General features: G+C 44.3%; 2 protein-coding genes across 13 annotated transcripts in view; one reads left to right on the top strand and one right to left on the bottom strand.

Moving 5' to 3' along the window:
- lrp1ab (low density lipoprotein receptor-related protein 1Ab) overlaps nt 1–20,938 on the top strand; it is a 152,368-nt gene extending 131,430 nt beyond the window's left edge. Inside the window, exons 63-89 of one of the 2 annotated variants that reach the window (XM_017487059.3) lie at nt 416–509; nt 2,742–2,858; nt 3,338–3,457; nt 3,622–3,744; nt 4,993–5,118; nt 5,200–5,316; nt 7,650–7,756; nt 8,250–8,382; nt 8,613–8,732; nt 8,816–8,938; nt 9,132–9,263; nt 9,359–9,496; nt 9,645–9,764; nt 10,606–10,898; nt 11,192–11,370; nt 11,594–11,700; nt 12,562–12,681; nt 12,804–12,980; nt 13,076–13,216; nt 13,377–13,541; nt 13,756–13,917; nt 14,752–14,923; nt 15,054–15,155; nt 15,545–15,618; nt 15,693–15,786; nt 17,516–17,660; nt 19,331–20,938. In XM_017487059.3, the coding sequence (XP_017342548.2) occupies nt 416–509; nt 2,742–2,858; nt 3,338–3,457; nt 3,622–3,744; nt 4,993–5,118; nt 5,200–5,316; nt 7,650–7,756; nt 8,250–8,382; nt 8,613–8,732; nt 8,816–8,938; nt 9,132–9,263; nt 9,359–9,496; nt 9,645–9,764; nt 10,606–10,898; nt 11,192–11,370; nt 11,594–11,700; nt 12,562–12,681; nt 12,804–12,980; nt 13,076–13,216; nt 13,377–13,541; nt 13,756–13,917; nt 14,752–14,923; nt 15,054–15,155; nt 15,545–15,618; nt 15,693–15,786; nt 17,516–17,660; nt 19,331–19,468 (3,639 nt within the window). In that variant the 3' untranslated portion in view covers nt 19,469–20,938. Of the gene's footprint in view, nt 1–415; nt 510–2,741; nt 2,859–3,337; nt 3,458–3,621; nt 3,745–4,992; nt 5,119–5,199; nt 5,317–7,649; nt 7,757–8,249; nt 8,383–8,609; nt 8,733–8,815; nt 8,939–9,131; nt 9,264–9,358; nt 9,497–9,644; nt 9,765–10,605; nt 10,899–11,191; nt 11,371–11,593; nt 11,701–12,561; nt 12,682–12,803; nt 12,981–13,075; nt 13,217–13,376; nt 13,542–13,755; nt 13,918–14,751; nt 14,924–15,053; nt 15,156–15,544; nt 15,619–15,692; nt 15,787–17,515; nt 17,661–19,330 lie in introns of both variants that reach the window. The other variant, XM_053686225.1, reaches the window with a different exon arrangement.
- fmnl3 (formin-like 3) overlaps nt 19,950–26,085 on the bottom strand; it is a 59,001-nt gene continuing 52,865 nt past the window's right edge. For 9 of the 11 annotated variants that reach the window (XM_053686231.1, XM_017487358.3, XM_017487356.3 and 6 more), the window contains one exon: nt 19,950–23,916. In XM_053686231.1, coding sequence (XP_053542206.1) covers nt 23,852–23,916 — 65 coding nt within the window. In that variant the 3' untranslated portion in view covers nt 19,950–23,851. Of the gene's footprint in view, nt 23,917–25,678; nt 25,725–26,085 lie in introns of all 11 variants that reach the window. The other 2 variants (XR_008397992.1, XM_053686228.1) reach the window with 1 other exon arrangement.

Raw genomic sequence — 26,085 nt, 5'->3', positions numbered from 1 at the left:
GATCGCGTACTAAATTGTTTCAGAAATTTCAAACAAACTCTTAAGATAAAGCGAAGGCAACCCGAGTAAACACAAAATATAGCTTTTAAAATGATGGGTAATTATTAAAGCAAAAAAGCTATCCAATTCCAACTGGGCCTGTGTGAAAATGTATTTGCCCCCGTAGTTATTAATTCCCCAAATCTATGAAACTGCACTGATTACGGGGTTCAGCTGGATTAGACACAACCAGGCCTGATCACTGCAAACCCTGTTCAATCACATCAACACTTAAATAGAACTTTTTCACCAGCATGGAGTTGGTTAAAAGAAATAGAGAGTAAGATGTAATCACTAGCAGAATGCATCAGTGCAAAGTTGAGTAAATTATGAAGTGCTGTTGTAATCAGATGCTTATTTGTGTGTGTGTGTGCAGTTTGTGTGTAAGAATGATAAGTGCATCCCCTTCTGGTGGAAGTGCGACACTGAAGACGACTGCGGAGATCGCTCAGACGAACCTGCCGACTGTCGTGAGTAGAGTCTTGCTGATGTCTTTGCCGTGAGAGAGAGAGAGAGAGGTGAACCGAGGGAGACCGACAGATAGATGGATGGATGAATGGATGGAGAGAGACAGATGTTCATTGACGGAGAGAGAGAGAGACTGACTGACAGAGACAGATGGACGGAAGGGTAGAGAGAGAAGGACAGACTGATGGACAGAGAAACGGATAGAGAGGGAGAGAGAGAGAGTGAGGGACAGAATGAAAGTCAGGTTGACTGACATAGAGAGGGAGAGAGACAGAAGGACAGAGAATGTCAGATCGACTTGCTAAGACAGATGGATGAACAGATGGAGAAAGATGGCCAAAACTAAAATTGTTATCGTCCAAAAAAGAAAAAAAAAAAGAAAGGTCAGACCTCAGAGAACAGACACCTGTTCACTCCGCCCAAGTGCATTCATTACACTGCGATTACCCAAGACTGAAAATCAGGATCTCAGGAGGCTTAGATATGGGCTTGAATGCACTAAGAGGAAAAAACACGAAGAGCTGTTTATGCGCGCAAGAAAATAAATCCACAAAATAGACGTGGCAATTAAAATGGAGTGTCAGATCTTTGATAGTATTATTGTGCTATATAGATGTGCGGTTTGGGCTCCACTCAGTACACACGACTACACTAGATGGGACAAGCCTCCCACAGAGTCCCTGCATGCAGAATAGTGTAGAAACATTCAACCAATGATGCAGAATTAGGCTGATTCCCACCGAGTATACCAGCACAAATGAGAACACTAGCATTTTGGAAACCTCTTAAAACAAGTAGTGAAAACCCATGAGCTCAGCCCTAAAACCAGTCTCCTCCTGTCAGCTGGTCCTGAGACTCACTTACACGCAGCAGTCTCAGACCAGCGTCTAATCGGAGTCGACTACATTACTGATCAGACGAGAGGAGCACACGTGGAGCTCTGAGACGGTCCGACCCAAACCCAGTCCAGATTACACTGCTATCAGACCCTAAACAGAGAGTACGACTTGTCATGCGTCTCTTCACTGGCAGAGATATTAAAAGCAGAGACATCCTGAACAGGTACAGGCTGAGTGAGCACAGACGGGAACGCAAAAACCTTTCTGCTCAGAGAACAGAGACCGTGCGCTCACTGTGCGAGCGGCGGGGTCGAGTGCCACCGCCGAAAATATCAGCAAATAAGAAAGACTTTCCCTGACTCACAAAATATCACATTTCTGTGAGCTAACAGAAGATGAGAAATTCAATGTAATTTTAGGAGAAGGACACGGAGACGGAATGTCACAGCTGGAGGGACGGTGAGATACGTAGTGTCCTGAGCGCACACCTTGAATATCAGCGATGCATGTCAGTTTTTGATGTCGATGTTGTTTGTGATGATTATGCTTATGATTGAGAGGGATGTTTCATGTAAATGTGTAACTTTTGGTTCAATCTTACCTGCACGATTTGCTTTGGTAACAATGTGAGAACATTCATGCCAATAAAGTACTACTGAACTGAACTGAACTGAAAGAGAGATGAAAGAAAGAGACAGATAGAAGGCAGGGCAGAGAGAGACATATTGACAGGGACTGAGAGAGACGGACTGATGGACATCGAGACAGAGTAAGAGAGACAGACTGATGGACAGTGAGACCGAGTGCAAGAGACTGCGAGAGAGACAGACTGATGGACAGGGAGACAGAGTACAAGAGACTGCGAGAGAGACAGACTGATGGACAGGGAGACAGAGTACGAGAGACTGCGAGAGAGACAGACAGATGGTCAGTGAGACCGAGTGCAAGAGACTGCGAGAGAGACAGACTGATGGACAGGGAGACCGAGTACAAGAGACTGCGAGAGAGACAGACTGATGGACAGGGAGACAGAGTACGAGAGACTGAGAGACAGAGTAAGAGAGATGGACTGGCAGAGACTGAGACAGACGGATGAATGGATAGAGAGTAAGAGAGACTGAGAGAGACAGACTGATGGACAGGGAGACTAAGGGAGAGACAGACGGACAGCGAGACAGAGTAAGAGAGACAGACAGATGGACTGGCAGAGATGGAGACAGATGGAGAGAGAGACAGACAGGCTGACAGATGGACAGAGAGAGCCATAATGAATAGATAATGAAGAAAACTGAGAGCTACAGACAAGGAATACATAATGAGAAAGAGAGACATAATGAATAGATGAGAGAGAGAGAGAGGGGGAGAATAATAACTTTTGTCGTGTGTTGCGTTTAGCGGAGTTTAAATGTCGGCCGGGACAGTTCCAGTGTGGCACAGGCATCTGCACAAACCCCGCCTACATTTGTGATGGAGACAACGACTGCCAGGACAACTCGGATGAGGCCAACTGCGGTACGGTCCCTCCACACAGCGAAATGCACAGCACAGCATTTACAGCATGTTGCATAAGGGGTTGCTTCACGGATTCATAAGGCTGCAAAGATTCTAAATGGATTTTGTTGCATTTCTATTTCTCAAAGCCCTTTCCCTCACCTCAGCATGTAAATCTATTGTACGAGACCTTTTAAAGCAAAATCACGCAGGTTTCAAAACCGTAATATGTGCGCTTTACGTATTTGCTTATTTAAATCCAAACAGCGACCTTTTTATTGATTTATTTTAAGGTCCGGCCTTAAAGTACATCGCATTAATTTTGTTACGCTGAGAGAAATATTCATTTCAGATTTGTGGTGATTGCTTAGGCAGAATGAAAACGTAGATTATTTAATATTAATCGTAGTGAACACACTACAGTTTTGTTCTAAATGATCATACAGGCAGATCTGTCTAACATGTCTGTGTTGGTGTGTGTGTGTGTGTGTGTGGCGTAGACATCCATGTGTGCCTGCCGAGCCAGTTCAAGTGCTCGCACCCGAGCCGCTGCATTCCCGGAATTTTCCGCTGCAACGGCCAGAACAACTGCGGTCAAGGAGAAGATGAGAAAGATTGCCGTGAGTGTCTTTTCTCCACCATAGCTCGTCTGTCATCAGCTTGTTCTGTCGGCTGTATGATCGTCTCATATCGGTCCCGTTCCCCTTCATCGTAATGCATAGCCTGTCTCTTGCTAGTGTGTTCGAGTGGTGTGTATACTAACTGGCTCTGTGTGTTGATGTAGCTGAGGTGACATGTGCACCCAACCAGTTCCAGTGTGTCATCACTAAGCGCTGCATTCCCCGTGTCTGGATGTGTGACCGTGACAACGACTGTGTGGACGGCTCTGATGAACCAGCCAATTGCAGTAAGGCTCAGTCTTACTTTACCAACTTTCGCATGGTGCGCTGGGGTTATTGGTCATTGATTTAGGTGAGGATTGTGACAACTAATGGAGAAAATTGAATTAGAAAGAGTTTTTACAGGAAAGGAACTTCATTATCGATTAATCATAGTTAGGGATCGAGAGTGTGTAGTCTTTGGCTGGCGTATCAAGAACGCGGCTCTGTTGCTACCGCCTCGCGAAACGATCGCGTTGCAGACATTACAAGTGGCGGTTGGACTGCTTTCGCTTTCCAATTAACCGTACTTCCACAATGCAGATATTTTAGCCACAGAGTCCTGCTCAGATCGTGCTCTCTGTGACAGCTGACGTCAAGCAAAGGATCGGGCTTAGGTTAGTGCTCAGTAACGCAGTCTAGGAAAACGTTGTAACTGACCATTACACGACTCCTTCCATAAATGTTGGATAAACTTCTCCTTACAGGAAGCTTCACCATATCAATCATTACACGTTTTTATCCGTCCAATAACGGATGATTTATCCGTTTTTGATCGCGTGCCGCGTCCTCCATACAAGGTCCCGTGCGTGTGATTTCACTATAGAAACCAAGACGCCATTTTAATGTAGGAAGCTCACTTAAGGACTCGTTTAGTAAGATTTTAACAGAAAACGTTTTAGAATTTTTTTTTTTTTATCATCATATGTAAGTGTAAAACATCTCATATAATCTTAACTGCTGTATTTTCTTTTCCTTTGGTTTTGTAAGTCCGTTTTTGCCATGAAGATAGCCACAGATGCTGACATGGCAATAAAAGCTACGCTATTACTCCCTATAGAAACCTTAACATATTCGAACGAGCACAGGGAATTCATATAGAATACTATATGTTGTAGGACAAGAGACCTGAAGCTGGTCTCGCGTTGATTCCTAGCCGTCTGGATGGCACCGGAGACGTGATTTTCGTCTCAATGTGGCTTTTGAAACTCGAGCAAGACCTAGTATGAACAGGTTTCTCTGACTAATTGATTTGAAATGTTTTGTATTCTGTAGAAGGTATCATATTCGGAGTTTAATAGAAAAGGTATTTCGTTACAAGAGTTAGGAAAGTAAGTGTGGACCTGGAGTTGTTTGGATATCAAGGTTTATCAATATTGATAATGTTTTGGGCAGTTATCAGATTGTTTTGTCTCCCTGGTTATGTTGTGTGTCTAATGACCCGCGTGTGACCTACCTCCTCCTCCTCCTCCTCCTCCTCCCCTCTCGTTCTGCAGCTCAGATGACGTGCGGTGTGGACGAGTTCCGCTGTAAGGACTCGGGTCGCTGCATCCCTGCACGTTGGAAGTGCGACGGCGAGGACGACTGTGGCGACGGCTCGGATGAGCCCAAGGAGGAGTGCGGTACGCAGCCTCTGTTTCGTCTGCTCTGCTTTTACATGTTGTGTAAACTCTGCGTTGAGCTCTCGTGTCTCTGTGTGGCAGATGAGAGAACGTGTGAGCCTTATCAGTTCCGCTGCAAGAACAACCGCTGCGTCCCGGGCCGCTGGCAGTGCGACTACGACAACGACTGCGGCGACAACTCCGATGAGGAGAAGTGCGGTAGGTGGTCTGGTCTGGAATTATGGGAAATGTTCTCTGGCGCACACAGCCCTGCTGTGAGGCCTGAACTTGGTGGCTTTGTAATGGTTTCACTCTCATTCTGTGTCTGTTCGAGCACCACAGATTGGGGTGCGTGTTAAGTCGCAAGTAAAATGTATAGAATTGTTGAATTGAAGTGTGTGTGTGTGTGTGTGTGCATGTGTGTGCCTACCATATCCACGGTTCGCACTGTTTCATGACATTGCCCACATTGCTCATGAATGCCAGTCACTTCACCTTATGTTTGTTCTTCATTTCATACTGACATGGTGGCTTGACTCAGAGGTAGGTCACTGCTCCTCCATTCCCTCTCTCCATATGAACTCCACTCTTGTCCCTCTTCACATCCATTTTTTCTTTTCATTCAATGTTTAATGACCGAAGCTGCCAATTTCAGCACCCGTCCCTCTAGTGGTGGAATGGTGCAGAGCTAGTGTACCCTGTCAAAAATGAGACGTTCCATGTGTTCTCTATGGCATTGTGTTTATCATTTCTTGCTGTTCGGTGACCGATTCTGTTTCCCCAGCGTAAATCCGTTAAACTGTGGTCATTTTGATGGCTTTGGATTCCCAGTTAATTTATTTGTGCTTTCTCAGGAAAGAATTGGCATGAACTTTTATTACAGCCTTTCTTTCTCCTACCTACCCATCCTTTTCCCCCTGGTTGAAACCCTTATTCTGAACTTGTTTGACGTTCGCTTCTGTAGCTCTATTGTGACTCCTTTATATGTGTGGCAGTCTGGGAAAATCTGCTGTTGCCATGGTTAAATTTTAGAAATAACCAACAACATACTTTGATTCTCTACATTAAATCGGTTTTATTTATTTAGGCTACACTCAAACCTTGTTTCAGCTATTTTCCTTCATAGAGCATGTTGATTAAGGAGCAAGTTTAAAGTTTTGTGGCCTTTAGTATGAATATGTTAGCCTTAAGGTTATCTATGAGCTAACGCGCTCCAAAACGACGACATAATTCACATTTAGAAGATCTCTGGATTCAAAATTTGCTCTCTCTCTCTCTCTCTCTCTCTCTCTACCACCGATACGGATCAACGGTTTTAATGCTGAGCATTCTGCTCTTCAGCTTCTCATCGGATTTTCTGTCCAATCAAATGCTCTCTAGAATCTCAAGTGTCCCGCCCCCACCATTATAAAACTGGGTACGGGTTAGTCCGGGCTGTGAGGTAAGCTTTCAGTGGAAATCACGTCAACGTATTGATTAACGCTGTGCATTTAAGGCACTTCACGGGGACTTTAACAAAGACAGCAGTAAAAACAGGCAGTCTCATATGTCTAAAATCTTGCATGTGTGATATTTTCTCACACAGTGGACTTCATAATGATGATGAGTCTTTATTGGTCACATATACATTAGAGTAGAGTGAGATTCTTTTCTTCACATACCCCAGCATGTCAGGAAGTTGGGATCGGAGCACAGGGTCAGCCATGATACAGCGCCCCCTGGAGCAGAGAGGGTTAAGGGCCTTGCTCAAGTGGCCCAACAGTGGCAGCTTGGCAGTGCTGGGGCTTGAACCCCCGACCTTCCGATCAGTAACCCAGAGCCTTAACCATCAAGACTGTTTTAATCCTGCTTTAATCCGGTTATTGGATAAACCTAATCAATTTGGTTTATAATCCGAACTGTCTTTGATGCTCCTGTGCTGTCAGATCATCAAAACAGAGAAGAGCGCGTAGGCCTTAGGACGCGATGTACAGGCGACAGAGGATAATCTGACCTAATGAAAAGACGTTAATGACAGGAAATGTTGCCAGCAGAACAGAAGTGAGTGAATGAATCAACGATTATTTCCCCACCGCCTTGGGAATGAACAGAGATGGGTTGAGTGAAGAGATGGAGGCGAGGCTCATGTTCTGCGATTAACGCTCATGTTCTGAGGCTCATTAAATGCTGCGAGTGATTTTTTTTGTTTTGTTTTGTTTTCTTCCCCTCCGGTGATGTGGACGATGCTGATAGTCAAAGTGAGAATATGTTACAGTTTGCAGTAATGTTGTTGGTTTTTTGTTTTTTTCCCCTTCCCATAAGCAGATTACAATTCTAAAGGTAGGCAGGATGTCTTGTAGCTAGATCTGTTTAAACCTATTTCATTTCAGGAAAGTGTAATATTCAAAACTATATACAGTAGAAAATCTCCAGATTTGAGCATGTGAAGGGTTTTCCCAGCTCGCCAAGCATATATCTTTTTGAACATGATGCCATCTTGGTGTGCTGGATATGCTCCAGTTCGAGATAAAGGATAGTGTGTGTGTGTGTGTGTTACTGTGTGTGTCCTGCAGTGCCGCGTCAGTGCTCGGAGAGCGAGTTTGCCTGCACCAATGGCCGCTGCATTGCTGGACGATGGAAATGCGACGGCGACCATGACTGCGCTGACGGCTCTGACGAGGTGCCGAAGCTCAAATTGCACACCTTTTTTTTTTTTTCTTTTTCTTTTCTTTTTTTTTCTTTTTCTTTTTTTTTTTTTTTAATTATTATTTTCTCTCCGACTCACTTTGTCCTCCTTCTTGTTCTTCTTCGTCTTCTTCGTCGTCTTCTTTCAGCTCCAGCTGTCTCTGAATCTCAATAGGTTTGATCGTTTACAGCGTAACCATAGCAACATCTTGCAATGTTAAAGGCGCGGTTTTTGACGTAGAACAGTTGTGCAATCTCAAAGGCTGACGCCGCTATATCAGCAGTGGATCCGGCTAGCTGCTTAAATGCAGGCTTTTGTTTGCATTTATTATAGTACAGAAATTAGCTCCGCCCCCAACCGTATAAACAACAGTGACGTTAAGTTAAGGGGGAAAGAGAGAGGTTTACCAATGTGATGTCATTTGCTTCACAAGGAGCAGTATGTGGTTAATACGTGTGTGTGTGTGTGTGTGTGTGTGTGTGTGCAGCATGGCTGTGCTCTAAAGTGTGATGCCGACCAGTTCCAGTGTAAAAATGGCCACTGCATCCCATTGCGCTGGCGCTGCGACGCTGACGCTGACTGCATGGATGGCAGCGATGAAGAGAGGTGTCATGACACAGGTGTGTGTGCGCGCGCACTTGATACTGTAGATCTGGCTCGTTGCTATAAACAAGGAGTAAAACACAAAGCTGTTTAACTCGCTGTTATAAGAAAAATAATCAAGGTCAGGGTGGTATGATGCAGCATCCTGGATTATTTCCCAACTACAGCAGGTTTTATTGCTAACAAGTTCATTTATGTACATCCAGTTACACGCGCTCTCTCTCGCTCTCTCTCTCGCTCACAGTAGAGCGTCTCTGCCCCAACGACGAGTTCCAGTGTAACAACACTCTGTGCAAGCCGCTGGCCTGGAAGTGCGACGGCGAGGACGACTGCGGCGATAACTCTGATGAAAACCCCGAAGAGTGCCGTGAGTCGAGCAAATGAATTCACCAGAACCAGAGAGGAGGAAATAGATATTCTGAAAACTAACGAGTATCCTTCCACCTGTAGGGAAGTTCCTGTGTCCGCCCACCAGAAACTTCCGCTGCCTGCACGATCGCGTGTGCCTTTGGAGCGGCAAACGCTGTGACGGTATCAACCACTGCGGAGACAACTCGGACGAGACGAACTGCGGTAAGGAAGGGGCGTGACGACGAAGCCAGGCGGAGTCGAATCTGAATCTTTTGCGGTTGCCGACCTTTTGGCGGCGTTCTTCCTACTAAAATCGAAGAGGAAGAAATAAAAACAGAAAAACACGAGCGCGTGGGTGTGAAGGATGCGTTTAGGGTGCCGTAAATGAACTCTGCATGACTTTGTGTTTGAACAGATGAGAAGGCGAGCAAGTGCGGCAAGGACAAGTTCCAGTGCAGCAACGGCAAGTGCATTAGCTCCACCCTGCGCTGCAACTATTTCAACGACTGCGAGGACTACGGCTCTGATGAGATCGGCTGCAAGACAGGTGAGACGTCTCTCTCAACGTTGAGACGTCTTTGTTACGGTCGCGTTTAAGAACTTCATTTTGAGCATCTGATGTGTGTGTGTGTGTGTTCGCAGACACTATGCTGAACGACTGTAAGAGTAACAGGTCTCTGTGCGGAGAGACGGAAGAGGTTCACTGTACGACGAACGGCACCGACTCGTTCTGCTCCTGCAAACCCGGCTTCGAGAACAACGGCTTCGGCAACTGCCAAGGTGCCCTCCTCCCTCTATACACAAGCACAGAGATGCGCACACAGACAGAATGACACACGCACACACTAGTTGTTCTAGTGCAGCAGCTGCATCGAAGACAGTGGACAGTTAAGGTGCTGTCGAGTTTACCACATGTCCCCCTTTTCAGATAAGAACGAGTGCAGACAGTTTGGCGTGTGCTCTCAGATCTGTAACAACACCAAGGGCTCTTACAAGTGCAGCTGCCACAAGTACTTCACCAAGATCAGCGACACCTGCAAGGCTGACAGTAAGTGCTTCATTAGCATACTTTTCAGTATTCATAGCGTTTGTGTTCAAGCGCAGCACCAGCCCACATCTTACCCGAATGTATAGGAGTCCACTCGTCTTTAAGTGTATTCAATCATGTTTTTCTACACTTTACTCGCCAAATGGCGCGTGTATGGAAATTCTGAATGAATCCATGCCTTTTACGGCGATTAAATATTTAAATAAATGAAATACTCGTAATAAAACTGAATAAAACAACCATTTCTTGGAGTGTTTATCATTGGGGACTCCATCTCTGGGTGTAAATATCTAATACTCTATTGGGTATGCAGTGACGTCCATTTGATAATATACAGTTACTGGTATAACTTCTGTAGTGAGTGTATTTTGTGAAAGGGGAGCCATTTTGGATTTGGCATAATAGTGTATTGTAGGCGTTTTTTAAGAAAAAAAAAAAAAAAAGGTAGGTTTTTACACGGATATCAATGGCTAAATGTTAATGACACGCACTATTATTGTAGATTAATTGAATAAGAACTTATAAGGTTCATGATAAATGTATATTGTTTGCTCATGATTTACTTGGATGTGTACAAAACATAGGAATGTCTAGCGCTACCGCTGATGTTCGATTGTGACGTTAGACGCCGTCGTAATACCAGGAGGTATTCGAATGCAGTTTGAATAGACTTGCCCGAGCAGGTCAAATGAGACCAATTTGAGATGGGATTCCCTCCGTTCCCCGTGCTTTATTTAAAACACGAACAGCATTACGTCCGTACGTAAAGCTTCCGAAGACCAAAAGATGAATCTCATCGGCCCTCCTGTTCCACTTTCCGTGTCTCCTATCTCTCGGTCAGGTTTGAATATCAACAGGCAGGTGCTCTACATCGCTGATGATAACGAGATCCGCAGTCTGGACCCGGGCATGCCCAACTGGGTGTACGAGCAGACCTTCCAGGGCGACGCCAACGTGCGCATCGACGCCATGGACCTGCACATCAAGACCAACCGCATCTTCTGGACCAACTGGCACACCAGCGGCATCTCCTCCTTCCAGCTGCCCTCCACTTCCTCGTCTTCGTCTTCCGGCACCTCGTCCAACTCTCACCGGAACACGCGGCAGAGCGAGGGAACAGTCGCCAACCTCGCGGTACACACTGCCGGCAGACGCTATCTGCTCTAACACACACAATCACACCAAAGCGGAGGAATACTTTTTATCCATTTATAGTTACTTTTAACACCATGGAACGTCCACAAAACTAGCTCGCCCTAGTCAGATCGTTCACTTTCTCTTGAAGTTAATAAGAGCATAATACAGCTCGTCACGTTCCTGCAAAAACACAAAGCCTTTTCCTTTGAAAAACTGCTAAAAATCTCTTCACAGAACGCCTCGTTATATCTGTACACTCACTATGTTATTGGATCGTCTCTCTGGCGCAGATCCCAGGTCTGAAGACGCCCAGAGGCATTGCTGTGGACTGGGTGGCCGGGAACCTGTACTGGACAGACTCGGGCCGAGATGTCATCGAGGTGGCCCAGATCACCGGCCAAAACAGGAAGACGCTGATCTCGGGCATGATCGATGAGCCCTATGCCATTGTTGTGGATCCACCAAGAGGGTGAGATGACGTGACATTTGGAACAATGTGGTGTTCGGTTATATGTACACACAGTACGGAAGCCAATTATTGTATGTTAATATATCATTTTTGCATAATGCTAATGGAGCCCATTATAAATGACCATAAAACAATGTTTTGAATGATGAATGAGTAAATAAATATAGGCGTGGCTCGATTTTGATATAATGTTCGAACGGCCGCGTTTTATTTGGTAACTCAGGACCATGTACTGGGCGGACTGGGGAAATCACCCCAAAATTGAGACCGCAGCCATGGACGGCACTCTGAGGCAGACGCTGGTGCACGAGAACCTGCAGTGGCCCACAGGTGAGTCTGCTCCATTTCATTTGATTTCTTTTATTAAGCAGGGAAGCCTAGAACTCGGTAAATCTCAGCAAGTCTGCCATACCCAGCAACGATCACAAAGAACAAAAAAATTTTAAAAAGGGGAATAAAACGGACAGTCACGTTTGATGACTGAGCTACCACTAGGTGGTGTTGGTGTACAAGCATCAATGCAGTTGTTTTTTTTTTTTTTTTTCGGTTCCATCCGTCCATATTGTGTGCTTTCGACATGACAAATAACAGCAGTTTTACAAGAATCATCTCATCAAGGTTACTAATTGGCTCAGGCTACTGAGACGAAAGCGAACACAAGGGGAAAAAACACGTATAATATGGTTTGAGTTATTAACATACATACATACTGTAGTTGTATAAACGGTAGTCTTTAAAAGTATTATGTTTCTCCCAAAATGATTGGAAATATGTATTCAGGGAATAGGCATTTTGAATTTTTTTTTTTTTTTTTTTTTCCTAAAGATTTAGAATCGATTTAAAAAAAAATATATCACTATCTGGTTTTTTTTTTGTTTTGTTTTGGGGTTTTTTTTAAATGCTAATTAGATTTAAATCATTAAATAAAACATGAGCTCATATAACTCATCTCTTTATTTTTATATATATATAAAATATAAAATGTATATATGGTTCAGCATTCTTCAGGGCAAATTCCTCTTTTCGTGAAACAAGCTTTGCTAAGCCGAGTTTGAATTTATTGCTCCATTATCAGCTTACATGGTTTGTGATGCAAAAGGATATCCTCGACTGTTCCACTGACCGTGCTGGTGGACTTTTCAGTGACGTGCGTGTTGTTCGACTCAAGCAGCGTGTTCCTTCTGTGTGCAGGTCTGGCAGTGGACTACTTCAACGAGCGCCTGTACTGGGCCGATGCTAAACTGTCTGTGATCGGCAGCGTGCGTCTGGATGGCACAGACCCCGTGGTGGCCGTATCCAACGTCAAAAACAGTTCAGTAGCCGAAACCGCACTCGCTCTGTTTATGACAGTAATACGGCGCTGTTAGAACCTCGAAAATGTCATACTTTTGGTTAAAGTGGCTGGCTGTAATGAGTGTGTGTGTGTGCTGTAGATCTACTCCACCCGTTCAGCATCGATATCTTTGAGGACTACATCTACGGCGTCACCTACATCAACAACTTCGTGTTCCGCGTCAACAAATTCGGCAGAGGCACAATGGAGAACCTGACCACAGGCATCAATCACGCCACTGACATAGTGCTCTACCACCGCTACAAACAGCCCGAGAGTAAGTGTGTGTGTGTGTGTGAGAGAGAGCTCATTTATAAGCAAGACCATAAGACAGTCGCTGTTTTGTCTAACACTCTGGTACGTGTGTTTCAGTGGCGAACCCATGCGACAGGAAGAAGTGTGAATGGCTGTGTTTGCTCAGCCCCAGTGGTCCAGTGTGTACCTGCCCTAACGATCGTGTGGCTGATAATGGCACGTGTGTGGAACTGCCTCCAGCCACTCAGGCCCCCGTCAGTAAGTCCTGTCTCTGCTCTCACTGCGGCTGTAACGTACAAACACCTCGTCAGCGGCAAGCGTGCATTCCTCTTATCCAGCTTAGCATTGCGGTGAGGGTCCCCCCCCCCCCCCCCCCCCCCCGCCCGCCCTGTTTTTCATTCTCGCTTCTCTTTCTCAGCCCCTACGTGTAATGTTCAGTGTCTGAATGGAGGCAGCTGTTTCCTGAACGCTCGCAGTCAGCCCAAGTGCCGCTGCCCCACCAGCTACAGTGGTGAGAGGTGTGAGATTGACCAGTGCAGAGACTACTGCAAGAACGGAGGAACCTGTTCTCCGTCGCGCACCGGTACGCACACACGTATCGCTCTACAGTACACATGATGCCGGGCGCATGTTCTGTATATGTCTAGTCTTAAACCGTATCAGACTTACCCGTGTCCTGCTGAATCTTGCCGTCTTTGTTGTGATTACTGGCCACAGTGGGTTTTCTCTATATGAATGCTAGACACAGCTTAACTGTTAGCAGTTAAACATGCAGGTCTTCGGTATCTGTTCTCCAGGTGCTCCGACGTGCCGCTGCCCGACAGGCTTCACTGGGCCCAACTGTAACCAGAACACATGCAAAGACTACTGCCAGAACGGAGGCAGCTGCACTGTGAGCCTCGGGAACCAGCCCATGTGCCAGTGCCTCGACAGCTTCCTGGGAGATCAGTGCCAGTACAGTGAGTGTTCATGCCCAGTTCACAAAAACACGTCTACCTTCATATTGCCGTGAAGTATATTTTTTGTGATTGTTACAGCCAAAAATGCAAATTTGCATTTGATTTTGTACTTTTTTTCTTTCTTTTCGGAAAGCTACTTGAATCGGCGATGTTGCAATCGTACAAAATTGCTTTACACGGTCTTTAGCAGTGTTGGTGAATGGTAAATGAGCACCTTTAGCTGTACTCGCACGTAAATTGAAGAAGGCTTTGACTGAATGCACATCGTGATGACGTCACGTGATGCATCTTGGCCCAAATCTGCAGAAAATCCTCTGAATATTGTGTTTGCTTGATTTTGCGTTCATTTCTGCGATCGCAAAATCCTGGAGGGACCGTTTATTACAAAAATAAACAGTACTGACTGGACCAGGACAACATATTGTACTTTTTTTTTAATGAAAGAATCATTAATGTGTATGAACTGTTAATAAAAATGAAAGTAAATAAGATATACATCCAAACTGAACCAAAAAGTATCACTCTAAATAAATAAAAATAGAGACATCCAAAATGAATAAAATGTTTCGTTTTGTTTTTAAAAACACTTCAAATAGCACAACAAAATTCGTCAATGATGGTTTTTATTTCGCCTCTAGAGGCCGCTCTCTTACCGTATAATGACCGAGGACCGTTCTCAGCCGCTCCCACGACGGTGTGCGTTTTTTGCCGATAACCGATAGTTCCAGAAATCCGGTACCGGTTCCGATTGATCGGCAAAACCGATCCATCGGTCGACCTCTACATTCCAGTACATTTCTTCACTGCTCCTGACCACTGCCTCGCTTCCTCCAGGCCACTGTGAGGGTTTCTGTGATAACGGTGGAACCTGCCTGGAGACGGCGAACGGCACCAAGCAATGCCGCTGTCCCTCGAAATTCCTCGGCCCCACCTGCAGCCTGGACAAGTGCATGTACTGCGGCCAAGGCAAATGTGTTCCTCATCCCACTGATGGAGTGGTCTGCAGGTACAAGTCATATTATCTAGTGCTGCTCGCTCATATTTCCTCTTCTGTTAACTCTCCACCACTCTCTCAGCTAGTTGGGGAATTAGTGCCGCATTAGTGACAATGTAATCTGTGTGCTGTGTTTGAGTAGCTGCGCTAATGACCGGACACTGCCCAGCTGCTACAGCTGCAGAGACTTCTGCATTAACGGCCAGTGTTTCTTAGACCAGCGCACCATGCTCCCGTATTGCAAGTAAGAACAGAGCACTCGCACTCTTGTGTCCATATCATACACCAGACACCCCTCTCTTATCCTCTAGACCTCTCTTCTCCTCTTCATTCACTTGTTTCTTTCTGTCTTTGTCCACCTGTCTCACTTGGACACACTCTCCCGCTCTTCTCTTGCATTCTGTGATAGTGCCTCTTTAGCCAATATTCTTTAGACACCCCTCCCTCCCTCTCTCGTGCCTTTTCAGGGGCGGTGGTGGCTTGGCAGTTAAGGCTCTGGGTTACTCATCAGAAGGTCGGGGGTTCAAGCCCCAGACCCGCCAAGAAATTTTTGCCTGAAATTCTGTAATGTGTAAACAGCCACACTTTCCATTGTTCCGTTTCTCAGGTGTGTGTCTGTGTGTGTGCTTGCAGGTGTCCTTCAGGATGGATTGGCTATCGCTGTGAGCTCACTGCTTCTTCTGCAGGCACAGGAGACTCATCTGGCAGTAAGTTGTGTGCGTGTGCGAGCGTGTAGGTGGGACCAATGAAGCAGTCTCTAAAGTGTTCTCTCTGTACACAGACGCCCTCTCCGTGATCATCCCAGTGCTGCTGCTGCTGTTACTGGCACTGCTGCTGGTTGGCGCCATCTTGTGGTATAAGAAGAGAATGCGTGGGTGAGTAGCAGCTCGGTCACTGAGGAAACAAAGATGAGGAGAAGGGCCTCTGTCTCTCTCACGTACTCACTCACTCACAATCCTCCAGCTGTATTTATTGCCCAGGCTCAGCTCACATACACTCCCTCAGCTTTACAGCCTTTGTATGATGATTAGACTCAACTTACTATACTCACTCTTTCATTCACTCGTTCAGTGTACTCACTCGCTCATCCATTCACTCGCTCACTAGCTCATTCGCTCACTCACTCACTCGCTCACCCATTCACTCACTCAATGTACTCACTCACTCAGTGTACTCACTCACTCAGTGTACTCACTATCATGCATGCATTCAGTCATTCACTCACTCACTCGACTCACTCCCTGTACACGCTCAGTCATTCACAGTAACCACTCACTCAGTCCCTCGTTCACTGCTCCCACTCACTGGACTCCTCACTCACTCACTCAGGTTTTTCTTTTATCCTACACTTTAGCTCCCTATCTCACCCTTTATCTCAACACCCAATTACCCGTTTCTCTTCTCTGTCCGTCTGTCTAGCTAGCTTACGTCTTTTTGTCCGTGTCTCTCTGTCTGACTGTCTGCAATCTTTTTTGGGGAAAAAGGTTCTTCAAGAGTCAGATGACTGACTTATGGGTTCTACATATAAGCCTAAAGGCCCTAACACTGTCTGTATGCTCTCTTGGGGGGAAAAGGGTTCCTTGAGGGTTCTCCGGATGGTTGAGCGTTCACTTCCTTAAGCGGTTCTCTTTGGAATTCATTTTGATAAGGAAACGCATATTTACAATATCTATATATATGAGATATAGGGCCCATCTATCTGTCTGAGTTCTGTCTGTCTGTCTCTCTGTCTGCCTTTTGGGCTCTCTGTTCATCTTTTTATCTATTTATTGATTCTTATCTGTTGATCCCTGACTTGTATCTACTTGCCTCTCTTCCTTCCTTCCGTCCTTCTCTCACTCTCTCTCTCTCTCTCTCTCTCTCTCTCTCTCTCTCTCTCGTGTGTGTGTGTGTGGGGGGTAACTGTGTGTCTCTGTCTCCCAGGTCTTTGAGGCGGGCCAAGCCCAGCTCCAGATGCTTGCGGTAACTCTAACTCTTTAACAGCAGGCCTCCATCCTCCATGTCTCCATCCCTCCATGCTCCCTTCTCCTTCCTTCGCAGTGTACCAGCCCATCTATGTGCTTTTCTCCCCCTCCATCTCTCTCTCTCGCTCTCTCCTCCTCCTCCTCCCTCCCTCCCTCCCTCTCTCTCCGTATCTGTGCCGTGGTGTTCCTGTGCTTCTGCCTCGACGGCGTGTCAGGAGTGTCAGTCAGTTCTGTTCACTGACGGCTGAATTACATGGACTGGCTGGACGCAGCACTGAGCTGTGTTCTGTTTGTCTGTGTCCTTGCTGTCCTGTACACGTGTGTGTGTGTGTGTGTGTGAGTGTGTAGTGGTGTTGTGCTTGTGCGCTGTAGCTGAACTGTAGTGGGTCTTGTCGTGTGGATATCCAGCTTTCTGAGCCAGCAGCGTGGACACACCCTCTGGCATTGTTCATCTGAAAGCTACTGGATGCTCCTTCAGAGTGATAATGTGCGGATTTGTGTGTGTGCGCCTGTGTGTAGTAGATGTTCGTGACTAGTTTGGGTCCAGGCCTCTTCAGTATTGCTGAATGTGTATACACTTAGGCCAGCTGTCTGGTAGACATGTGCTTGTTGAATATAAACTGTGTGTGTGTGTCTACAGTGCTAAGGGATTCCAGCACCAGAGGATGACCAATGGGGCTATGAATGTAGAAATCGGGAACCCTGCATATAAGATCTACGAGGGAGAGCCTGACGACGATGCCGGAGAGCTGCTAGACTCGGACTTCACTCTGGACCCAGACAAGGTGATCATCACCCTCGCTATGAACAGATTATATTTATATATTTGTACCAGTTTATCAGAGGTCACTGTGTGAAATGTGACAAATAGCCAGAGGTCAAAGAGCACACGCTGCTTCTCCTTCATCTCGTAGGTTTTGGTGCATATATACACCGGTGAATTTTATATATACGAACGCCCTCCCTCCAGAATGTTTCAAGAAAACTGGTTTGTTGTGGAGTGCTAGTTGCTCCACCCACTGATCAATGTTGCTATGGCAACCAGTAGTAGGAATGTCTACTGGCGACTTCACAGTACAGCGGCTTGCGGCGATGAAATCGATGTATGTGTGAACGCACCTTAAATGAACACGGTCTCGAGACGGTACCCGGTAATGTGTTTATGATGTTATATTTTTATTTGAATAAACAAAGCAGCTAAAGTGCTAAAGAGAGGGGGAGGGGGGGACTCCCAGAGAACTCAGTATATCAAGCCCGAGTTTCATTTTTAGCGCAAAGTCTCAGCAACAGCTGCTGATTTGACTTGAAGAAACAGGCAAGAAGTAGAATCAGATCCAGAAGTCCCCTCCAAAACTATTGGAACGACAAGGCCTTTTCTTGTTTGTCTGTTTTTTGCTGTAGACTGAAGACATTTGGGTTTGAGATCAAAATGTGCATATGTGAAGGGAGTTGAGAACTTCAGCATTTATTTCCTGCAGTTTGTGTGTTAAACAGTGTCGAATAAAGCACGTTTCATATCAGACCACTCGATTTGTAGGCGAGCAAAAAATATTGGAGCGTGTTGGAACAGGTGTTTCTTGTTACCCAAGTGTGTCAGATTGATTTTTAAACAGTGAATAGCTCTGAACAGCTGGTCTGTCGATGATGAGACTGAAGAGAGAACCCCCCCTCCCCCCCACACACAAAAATGTGTGCAGTTATTGCAAGCAAGGGATGTGCAACCAAATATTAACCGATAATTAATTACATTTACTTCAATACTTCAAGAGAAGATGTTCATAACACCTGTCAGTCGTGTGTTCCAATATTTTTGCTCGCCTACAAATCGGGTGGTCCGTTACAGAAGGATCTACGTTTTAGGTCGTTTAACTCCTCTAGATGTAAAGGGCAGGAAATAAAAGCTGAAAACTTTCGTCTCGTATCCATCTTTTGATCTCGATCTCAAACGTCCTCAAATGGTACACAGCGCAAACGAATGACCTGGCCTCGCCGTTCCAATAGTTTCAGAGGGGACTGTATGAAGGAAGCATGCTCATCAGGAAATCAGAAAGAAATCCCAATTTGGCCGCAAAACAGGAGACAAAAAATCCAAAGAGGATGATCTTGTGTACTCGGAGTTTAACGGTAAGAAGGGCTACTTTGTTTGCTGTTGATTTGAGGTCGCTCGTTGAGCTTAGACTTGTGCAGACCATCCCGAGCCCCTGAGTGAGAATTCCGACTTGAGGGAGTGTTTTTCTTTGGTTTTTCCACCGTCAACTTCCGACCTCTTCTCGATTGCAGCATTAGTGTCACTGAGGGCGGAGCTTATGGAATTTTAGCCGTTTGCTTTACACTTTACGTTCGTACTTTTGCATCTGTACATAAGCAGTATGTTTACTTAAGCAGCTGCATCACTGTGCACTTACTGACCACCTTCTGCGCTTTCATTCCCAACCAACCACCCCCCTTCCTCCAGCCCACAAACTTTACCAACCCGGTGTACGCTACGCTCTACATGGGCGCCCACAACAGTCGCAACTCTCTGGCCAGCACGGACGAGAAGAAAGAGCTGCTGTCCGCAGGGGACGAGGACATGGGCGACCCGCTGGCGTAGAGCTGCCTGCAGCGAGCTGCGCCACTGGTGTCTGGCCACCCACAGACCCCCCCCATGCCTTTACAACAGCGGAAGAAAAGCAACAAGAGAGCGAGAACACTGTACAAAATGTAAAAAAAAGAAAAAACAAGAAAAAAAAGCAAAAAAAAATATAATGAAGGACTACTTTTGTATGTGATTGCAGTATTATATTTTATTCTTTTGGTCAGAAAAAAGGAAAACATTTTTCTATGCCCTTTTTTTTTTTTTTTTTTTTTTTTTTTTTTTTAATCATTACTCATTTAGCAACCCTTCCTCAGTACCACCCCCCGTCTCTCTCTCTCTCTCCGTCTCTCTCTCTCTCTCTCACCCCCTTCCATGTAGCCTCTACCTCTCTGCTAAATCAGAACGCAAACCGTAACAGCTATGGATTTTTTTTCTTTTCTTTTCTTTTCTTTTTCTTACTATTTTTTTTTTTTTTTTTTTTTGGGGGGGGGGGGGGGGGGGGGGTTGTATAGAAGTCGAGGAAATAGCCAAGGTTTTTTTGTTTTGTTTTGTTTTGTTTTTGTCAGTGAACCGGTAAGGGAGAATAGGGGGCGGGCTCAATCCCGAATCCCGATGATGGTACCAGATCTGTTCGTATGTGTATTGGTACTGCTGGAGGAGAGAGGTGTGAATGCGCGTATGTGTGTGCGCTAAATTAGGCTTATGATTGTCTTACTTGTTGCACAAATTTGATTTTATACCTATCGACACATAATACACATTTTAACACGAGCGCGCGACGGATCCGCGGGAATACGAGCAGGTCGCAGGGACCGCAGGATGCAACGCTTCGAGTGCTTTTAAAGAGTGAAGATACGGATGAATGAATGAAATGTGTTGAAAGTAAAACGGCCTATTTTTTACAAGAACATTCCAAGGTGTGTGTTTGTGGCCTGCGTGTATGTCAGTAGTCCAAGGAAATGATTCGTTTGACTGAGGGAAGAAAAAGAGACTGATAAACGGACAGCGGAGCAGTGTGCGCGTCTCCCCTGACGCTGCGTCTTCCAGGAGGTCCGGGACCACAAGGACAAAAACGAGGAAAGGATCGTTAAAGGGATTGTAAAGGAGCGCTTCTGCAGACGACTTCATGGACTCGATGGGAACTGAAGTGTCTTATTATATTTAGGGTTTTTTTTGTTGTTGTTGTTTATTTGCCTTTAACAGTGCAGTGTCTTCTTTTGTTTTTAAAGCTCTAAGTGCATTCTGCTGTGTGTGTGTGTGTGTGTGTGTGTGTGTGTGTGGAGTCTATACTGTAGACTCTGTTGCCCTCCTGCCCAGACTCACTGCCTCGCTGCTACCTGTGGGAAAGTGAACTTCTCCACAGACTAATGCATGTAACACACACAGGTAACATGTTAACAGTGTTCACTCAGCGTCCACCTTTTGCTTCGTTTGTAAAACCATCCAGTGTAATTTAGTGAAGTCTGAAGTCTTTTTATTTTATTTTTTTTAAAAACATAAACTGCTTACACACAAAGCTACAGCCGTTTCGGTACTCCTGTTTATTTGTTTTAATTTAGTTTTTTCTTTTCTTTTTTTTATATATGCAGAATAATTAAACTGCTTTTTATAGTAGAAATGCATGGTGGCTCAGCCCTTCTTTTGGAGAGACAGAGTAACGTTTCACTATTTTTTTTGCTGGAGAACTTCATGAACTACCGAAAAGTTCACGGATATTGTTAGAATTCTGAAATAAAATCAGTGTGTACAGAAACGAGATGTGGCTTCTGGTTCTGCAGCTGAGAACAAATATGGCACAAAAAAAAAAGATGATTAAAGGTGCAGTTTGTAACGTGTCGCCTTCTTTCTAGACCTATAGTCGTCATGGGTATTTTAAAGATGCTTCAGGAAAATTGGGATTCATTCCCAAAAAATATTCTGATATTTCTCCTGAGGAAATGAAAAGCAGTAGAAACGCTACGTCCGACTTAAATCGGGAGCGGGAAGTCTGAACTTGGAATTCTGTCGTTTTCGAGCTCGGTGGGTGGGGGAGGGGGAACATTAATGATCAGGAGTTTATGATGCATTTACTTTCTTAAGGTCCCCGTGAAGTGTACATAATTTCCACTGAAACAGGAAGTTGCGGCGGGACATATCGACCTGGCTCCTCCCTTTTTCTTTTCTTTTTAAATAGCCAATAGCGTTTAACTTACCTCAAAGCCGGGAAAATCGCAACTGTTGGGGGCGGGCCACGTCAAATTCAACAGAGCCTTTGATCGGACAGAAAATCTGACGAGACGCCGAAGTGCAGAATGATGTCATCAGAACTGTCGACCCGTATTCGTGGTAGAGAGAGCCTGCGAATTCTGAATGCACATAGCTTCTAAATGCGAAACAATTTCGTCATTGTTTAGGAGCACACTAGCTAATAGATGACCTTAAGGCTAACGTAATCCACCTAAAAGACACAGAACTTCAGTTTAGATTTCATGGGGACTTTAAAACAGAGGAAACGGATGGTCAGTGTTGTACAATTAACCAACTATTGTGTCTTACTTTGATTGATCTAAAGTAAATACTACTTTAAAGTCATTTAAAGTAAAGTAGTGAGTTTATTTACTCTTGACCGTATGAACGTCCACCTCAAGGTTGAGGAAAAACACGGTTAAAAAGAAAAGTTGGAGGTTGGGAATTCAAGCTTGTGTCGAACGCAGGATTACTTTAAAGCGTGCAATTCGTATTCCAACCAGCAGCATTACAAACCGCTCCTTTAATCATTTTCCATTTTCATGACCTGAATCATATCAGACGCACTCGTAATCAGGAACATCGGGTTTTTATTTGTGCTTCCTTTGACGAATGGAACGGTTAAAGCTGATAGAGTGATGCTGTATTTCCTTAATAGAGAGGTCAGGACTATACATTCAGCACTTACACCTTTTTTACATGATACAGTTTCTGTAAAAAAAAATAATAATAAAATAAAATAAAAAACAGACAAACCAACATTTAAATATTTAAGAACGACCCACAGCACAAGGTCTAGTGTTGCTTATGTTTCAATCCTGCCTCTAAAGGGCAGTATCTAGTGTATTAGTTCAGAATAATCTCCCCATATCATTTTACTGGCTAGTGCAAAAGGAAGCCATTCTCACAAAGTTTACAGAATACTAAATACAGAAGAATAATTAATCCTACAAACCAATTAAACGCTGTTAACATTTCTGAAATCTTAATCCTTCGCTTCTTTGGCATGGAGAGGCAGTTGAATGCAGTGTCACGTTCATGCTGTAGGTGTTTCTCCACAAAGCAGATACAGAATGCAGAGGTGCCAACACTGCTAGCAAGAAAATTTCATCACGTCTCATTTAGAGTTCAAAAATGGTAAACGCTATAGCTAAACTATAAATATTGGCACCCCTGCAGTATGTATAACTTTTTTTTTTTTTTTTTTTTCTCTTCCTTTTTTTAATAAAATAACCACCTGGGTGTGGAACACGCAGCCGGCAGCTTCAATCCATCCAGGTGCATTCAGGAGCACGTTAGTGCTTTGACAAGCAAAGAAAAATTACCAGCAGTATATACAGTCGGAGAGAACTGATGTTAGCTTAGTATTAACTATGCAAGGCACATAGTCGCCTGTTATAATAACACGGGTCCTGAAGAGCAAAGCTTTCTCCTCGGAATCCAACAATACGCCGCAATGCACTGTCTATTTACAGTATTTCAACTAATGTTATACCAAAAAAAGGGGGGGGGGATCAGTACGTACAAAAACAGCAAAACAATCAGTACAAAATTATAAGACTGGCTAAATACTTAAGAAAATAATACTGTCGACTTTTTTCATTTTAAAAAAAAAAAGAAAAAAGAAAAAGGCACTTCTTTAACAAAATGGAATAAGACGTTTTGGTCTGTCGAGCTTAACCCAAGTGGTGTTAATAATCGTGCTGTTGTAATTCTCCATGGAGAAGTAAGGATACAGGTGTAGATGGTGTCGGTCGTGTCTCTCCATCAGCAAGTCTTTGTTTATAGATTGCACACGTAAAGATGCCCATGTTGTGCTGGCAGTGTGTATGGATGTGTCCTCTCACACACCACTCTCCAGGAAATGTCTCTCCCCCCCCCCCCCCCCCACAACAAGGCCACACACTGATGCGTTGTGTTTGGATACGTGTGTGAGTAAAGGAAAGGGTGGGAACTTTTTTTTTTTTAAACGTCTGTGCTTTTGTAGCTTTGCTGAGAGACAGGGAGAGAAACAAGAGACTCCTCCGATCCAAAAAGGATTTCCATAAATAAATAAAGGACTCGCCCACCCGCTTATAAAACCGACGACGTTTGCTTTGGTCCTGTCCTACACGCCGTCACTGTGAGGTGCAGGGAGATAAGCGCAGGGTGGAGAGGGGTCAGGGAGGGTCTTTAGGGTCGCTTCCACCCGTTTCGGATCACCGCGTCAGCTCGCAGGAACGGCTGGCTTCGGAGATCTGCGGGTGGGGAAGGGACACAGTTAGAGCAGGGAACACTCCGGTTAACAGGGAGTACAAAAATGTCTGGAAATAAGAAGCTATACAAACTTAGTATTTATAAATCACTAGAATTTACTAATAATTCTTTCTAATTTGGTAGCAGTTCTTTGTATACAGCTTCTTAATAAATGATAATAAATCATTCTTTAATGACGTATAAACATCATTATATTATAGTATCGTTGTTGTTCTGCTTTTTGGGGAGAACATGATGTTATTATACTGTAATACTATATCCTATATGAGTGTGTGCGTATTTTGCTTTTAGCACTTAAAAATTACTCACATTTCTAGAAACACTCGTTAACCCTTTACGGCACGGTGTTGCCATGTGGCAACAATTAAATAACTCAAGAAATCTCCAATTTTTTGATGGGCTATAATACAAAACGTTTATATAACAATAAACAATGCCATGTCACATGACCATTCATTAACTGCAATCACATGGGCATGGGGAAGGTCATCATCAAGGTGAAGGCTCTCAAATTGTGATGAACTTTCCAATAACTAGGAAAAATTACTTAAAGGGGAAAAAAAATTACACCCTATCTGAGATAAGTTAACTTTTTTAGTCATTTAAATGAGTTGATATATTTTGAGTATTCTATTAAATGCTAAAATGTCATTGTTGCCATATGGCAACAACATGCGGTAATGGAAGTGTGGTATGTGCGTTCATGAATTAAAACATAGCAAAATAAAAAAAAGACACTAGGCTTCTTTCACATTCCAAGTAATAAAAACTGTTGTCATTTTATACATTTTGCATTTGCACATTATTTTCTAAATTTGATGTTTCTAGAGAAAGATAACTGATATAGTGAAGCTTTCTATGAGGACTATTCATGGAAGGAGTCTCCAGCGTCAGCATCTTTTTAACCTTTTAACAGGTTTTCTGTGGCTGAAAAATCTTCAGCACCTACAGCTTTATTATTATTATTATTAGTAGTAGTAGTATTACTACTACAAAATCACAAAGAATTATAGAAAATGTGTCTAGTTGTATAGCTTCTATCCTATATATTTTTGTCTAAACTGCATTCAGAAACTCTGCTTTTTTTTGGGGGGAGGGGGGGGTTGGTCATTCCCCAGCTTATTATGGCGGTCAGATCAGAGCAGCGACAATGTATTGAAATAACAAATCTATATATAAAACAACTGCAATGAGTACAAAAACACAACGCATTAAACCATACAGCAATGTAGCATGTCCAAGTGATCAGCAAGCTCTTCAGTGGCTCTCATCAAGTGAAAGTAAATCAGACCGAACGTCTCGGTGATTAAAATCCGTATTTTCGGTTGAAGTCATGTGCAGAACTTGCTGAACACCAGAACTTTGCATGCAAGCTATAATCATAAGCAGTGACACGGCAGACATGTTAGCGTTCCATGCAACAGGGACAGACGTGACCAGCTTAGTTTTCCTTTCTGAAAAAGGGGAAAGGTTCTAACGCTAAACAACTTTAAAATGGCTCCAAGCTCCTTGGAGCTCATCAGGGTTTCTGGTGAAAATCATACTCTAACTTTAAGTGGACACGTTAGTCCACGGTTCAAGAGGGTAATGTATAGCAACGTACAAAGCGACTGACTCAACAAAATATTCAAGCATTTAAATAAAAATAAATAAATGAAAAGGCCTTTAAAAATATCAGGCACATTTAACCAGCTGCAAAGCATTTCTGCCTGATGAAGCCGGACGTCGTGCTGCCCTGCTTACCCTCCGTTTAGTAAAGGCCCATATTTACTCAGCTCGGTCCTCTGCTCTGTTGGAAACGTAGGAGGAAATCATGTGAGTTGGGGATGAATGATAGAGAAAATGATATTAGCATGTTAGGAGAAGTGAAACTGTAAGGACCGGCGCACAAGCCAGACCTCAGTGGGTGACGCAGCACAACTGACTGTTGCAAAAGTTCTTTGATGCTGTGATTTGTATTTGATTCTTAAGCTCATCAGCAAGATGCAAAAATACTACTGTGAATGGAGGCATATAGTAAATTCATCCCGGGTTTCTGAGGACATGTACAGTCTTATTTGCCAGAGTCCCCATGGGAAAGGCTTTGCCGGTCCGATCAATCAACAAGCACATCCCAGTTTCCCTTCTCATGTAGTCATCATATCTAGGTA

Source organism: Ictalurus punctatus, chromosome 15 (assembly GCF_001660625.3).
Source record: "Ictalurus punctatus breed USDA103 chromosome 15, Coco_2.0, whole genome shotgun sequence".
Classification (NCBI taxonomy): domain Eukaryota; kingdom Metazoa; phylum Chordata; class Actinopteri; order Siluriformes; family Ictaluridae; genus Ictalurus; species Ictalurus punctatus.
The sequence above is the reverse complement of the archived record's forward strand: the minus strand, read 5'-3'. Positions and strand labels throughout refer to the sequence as shown.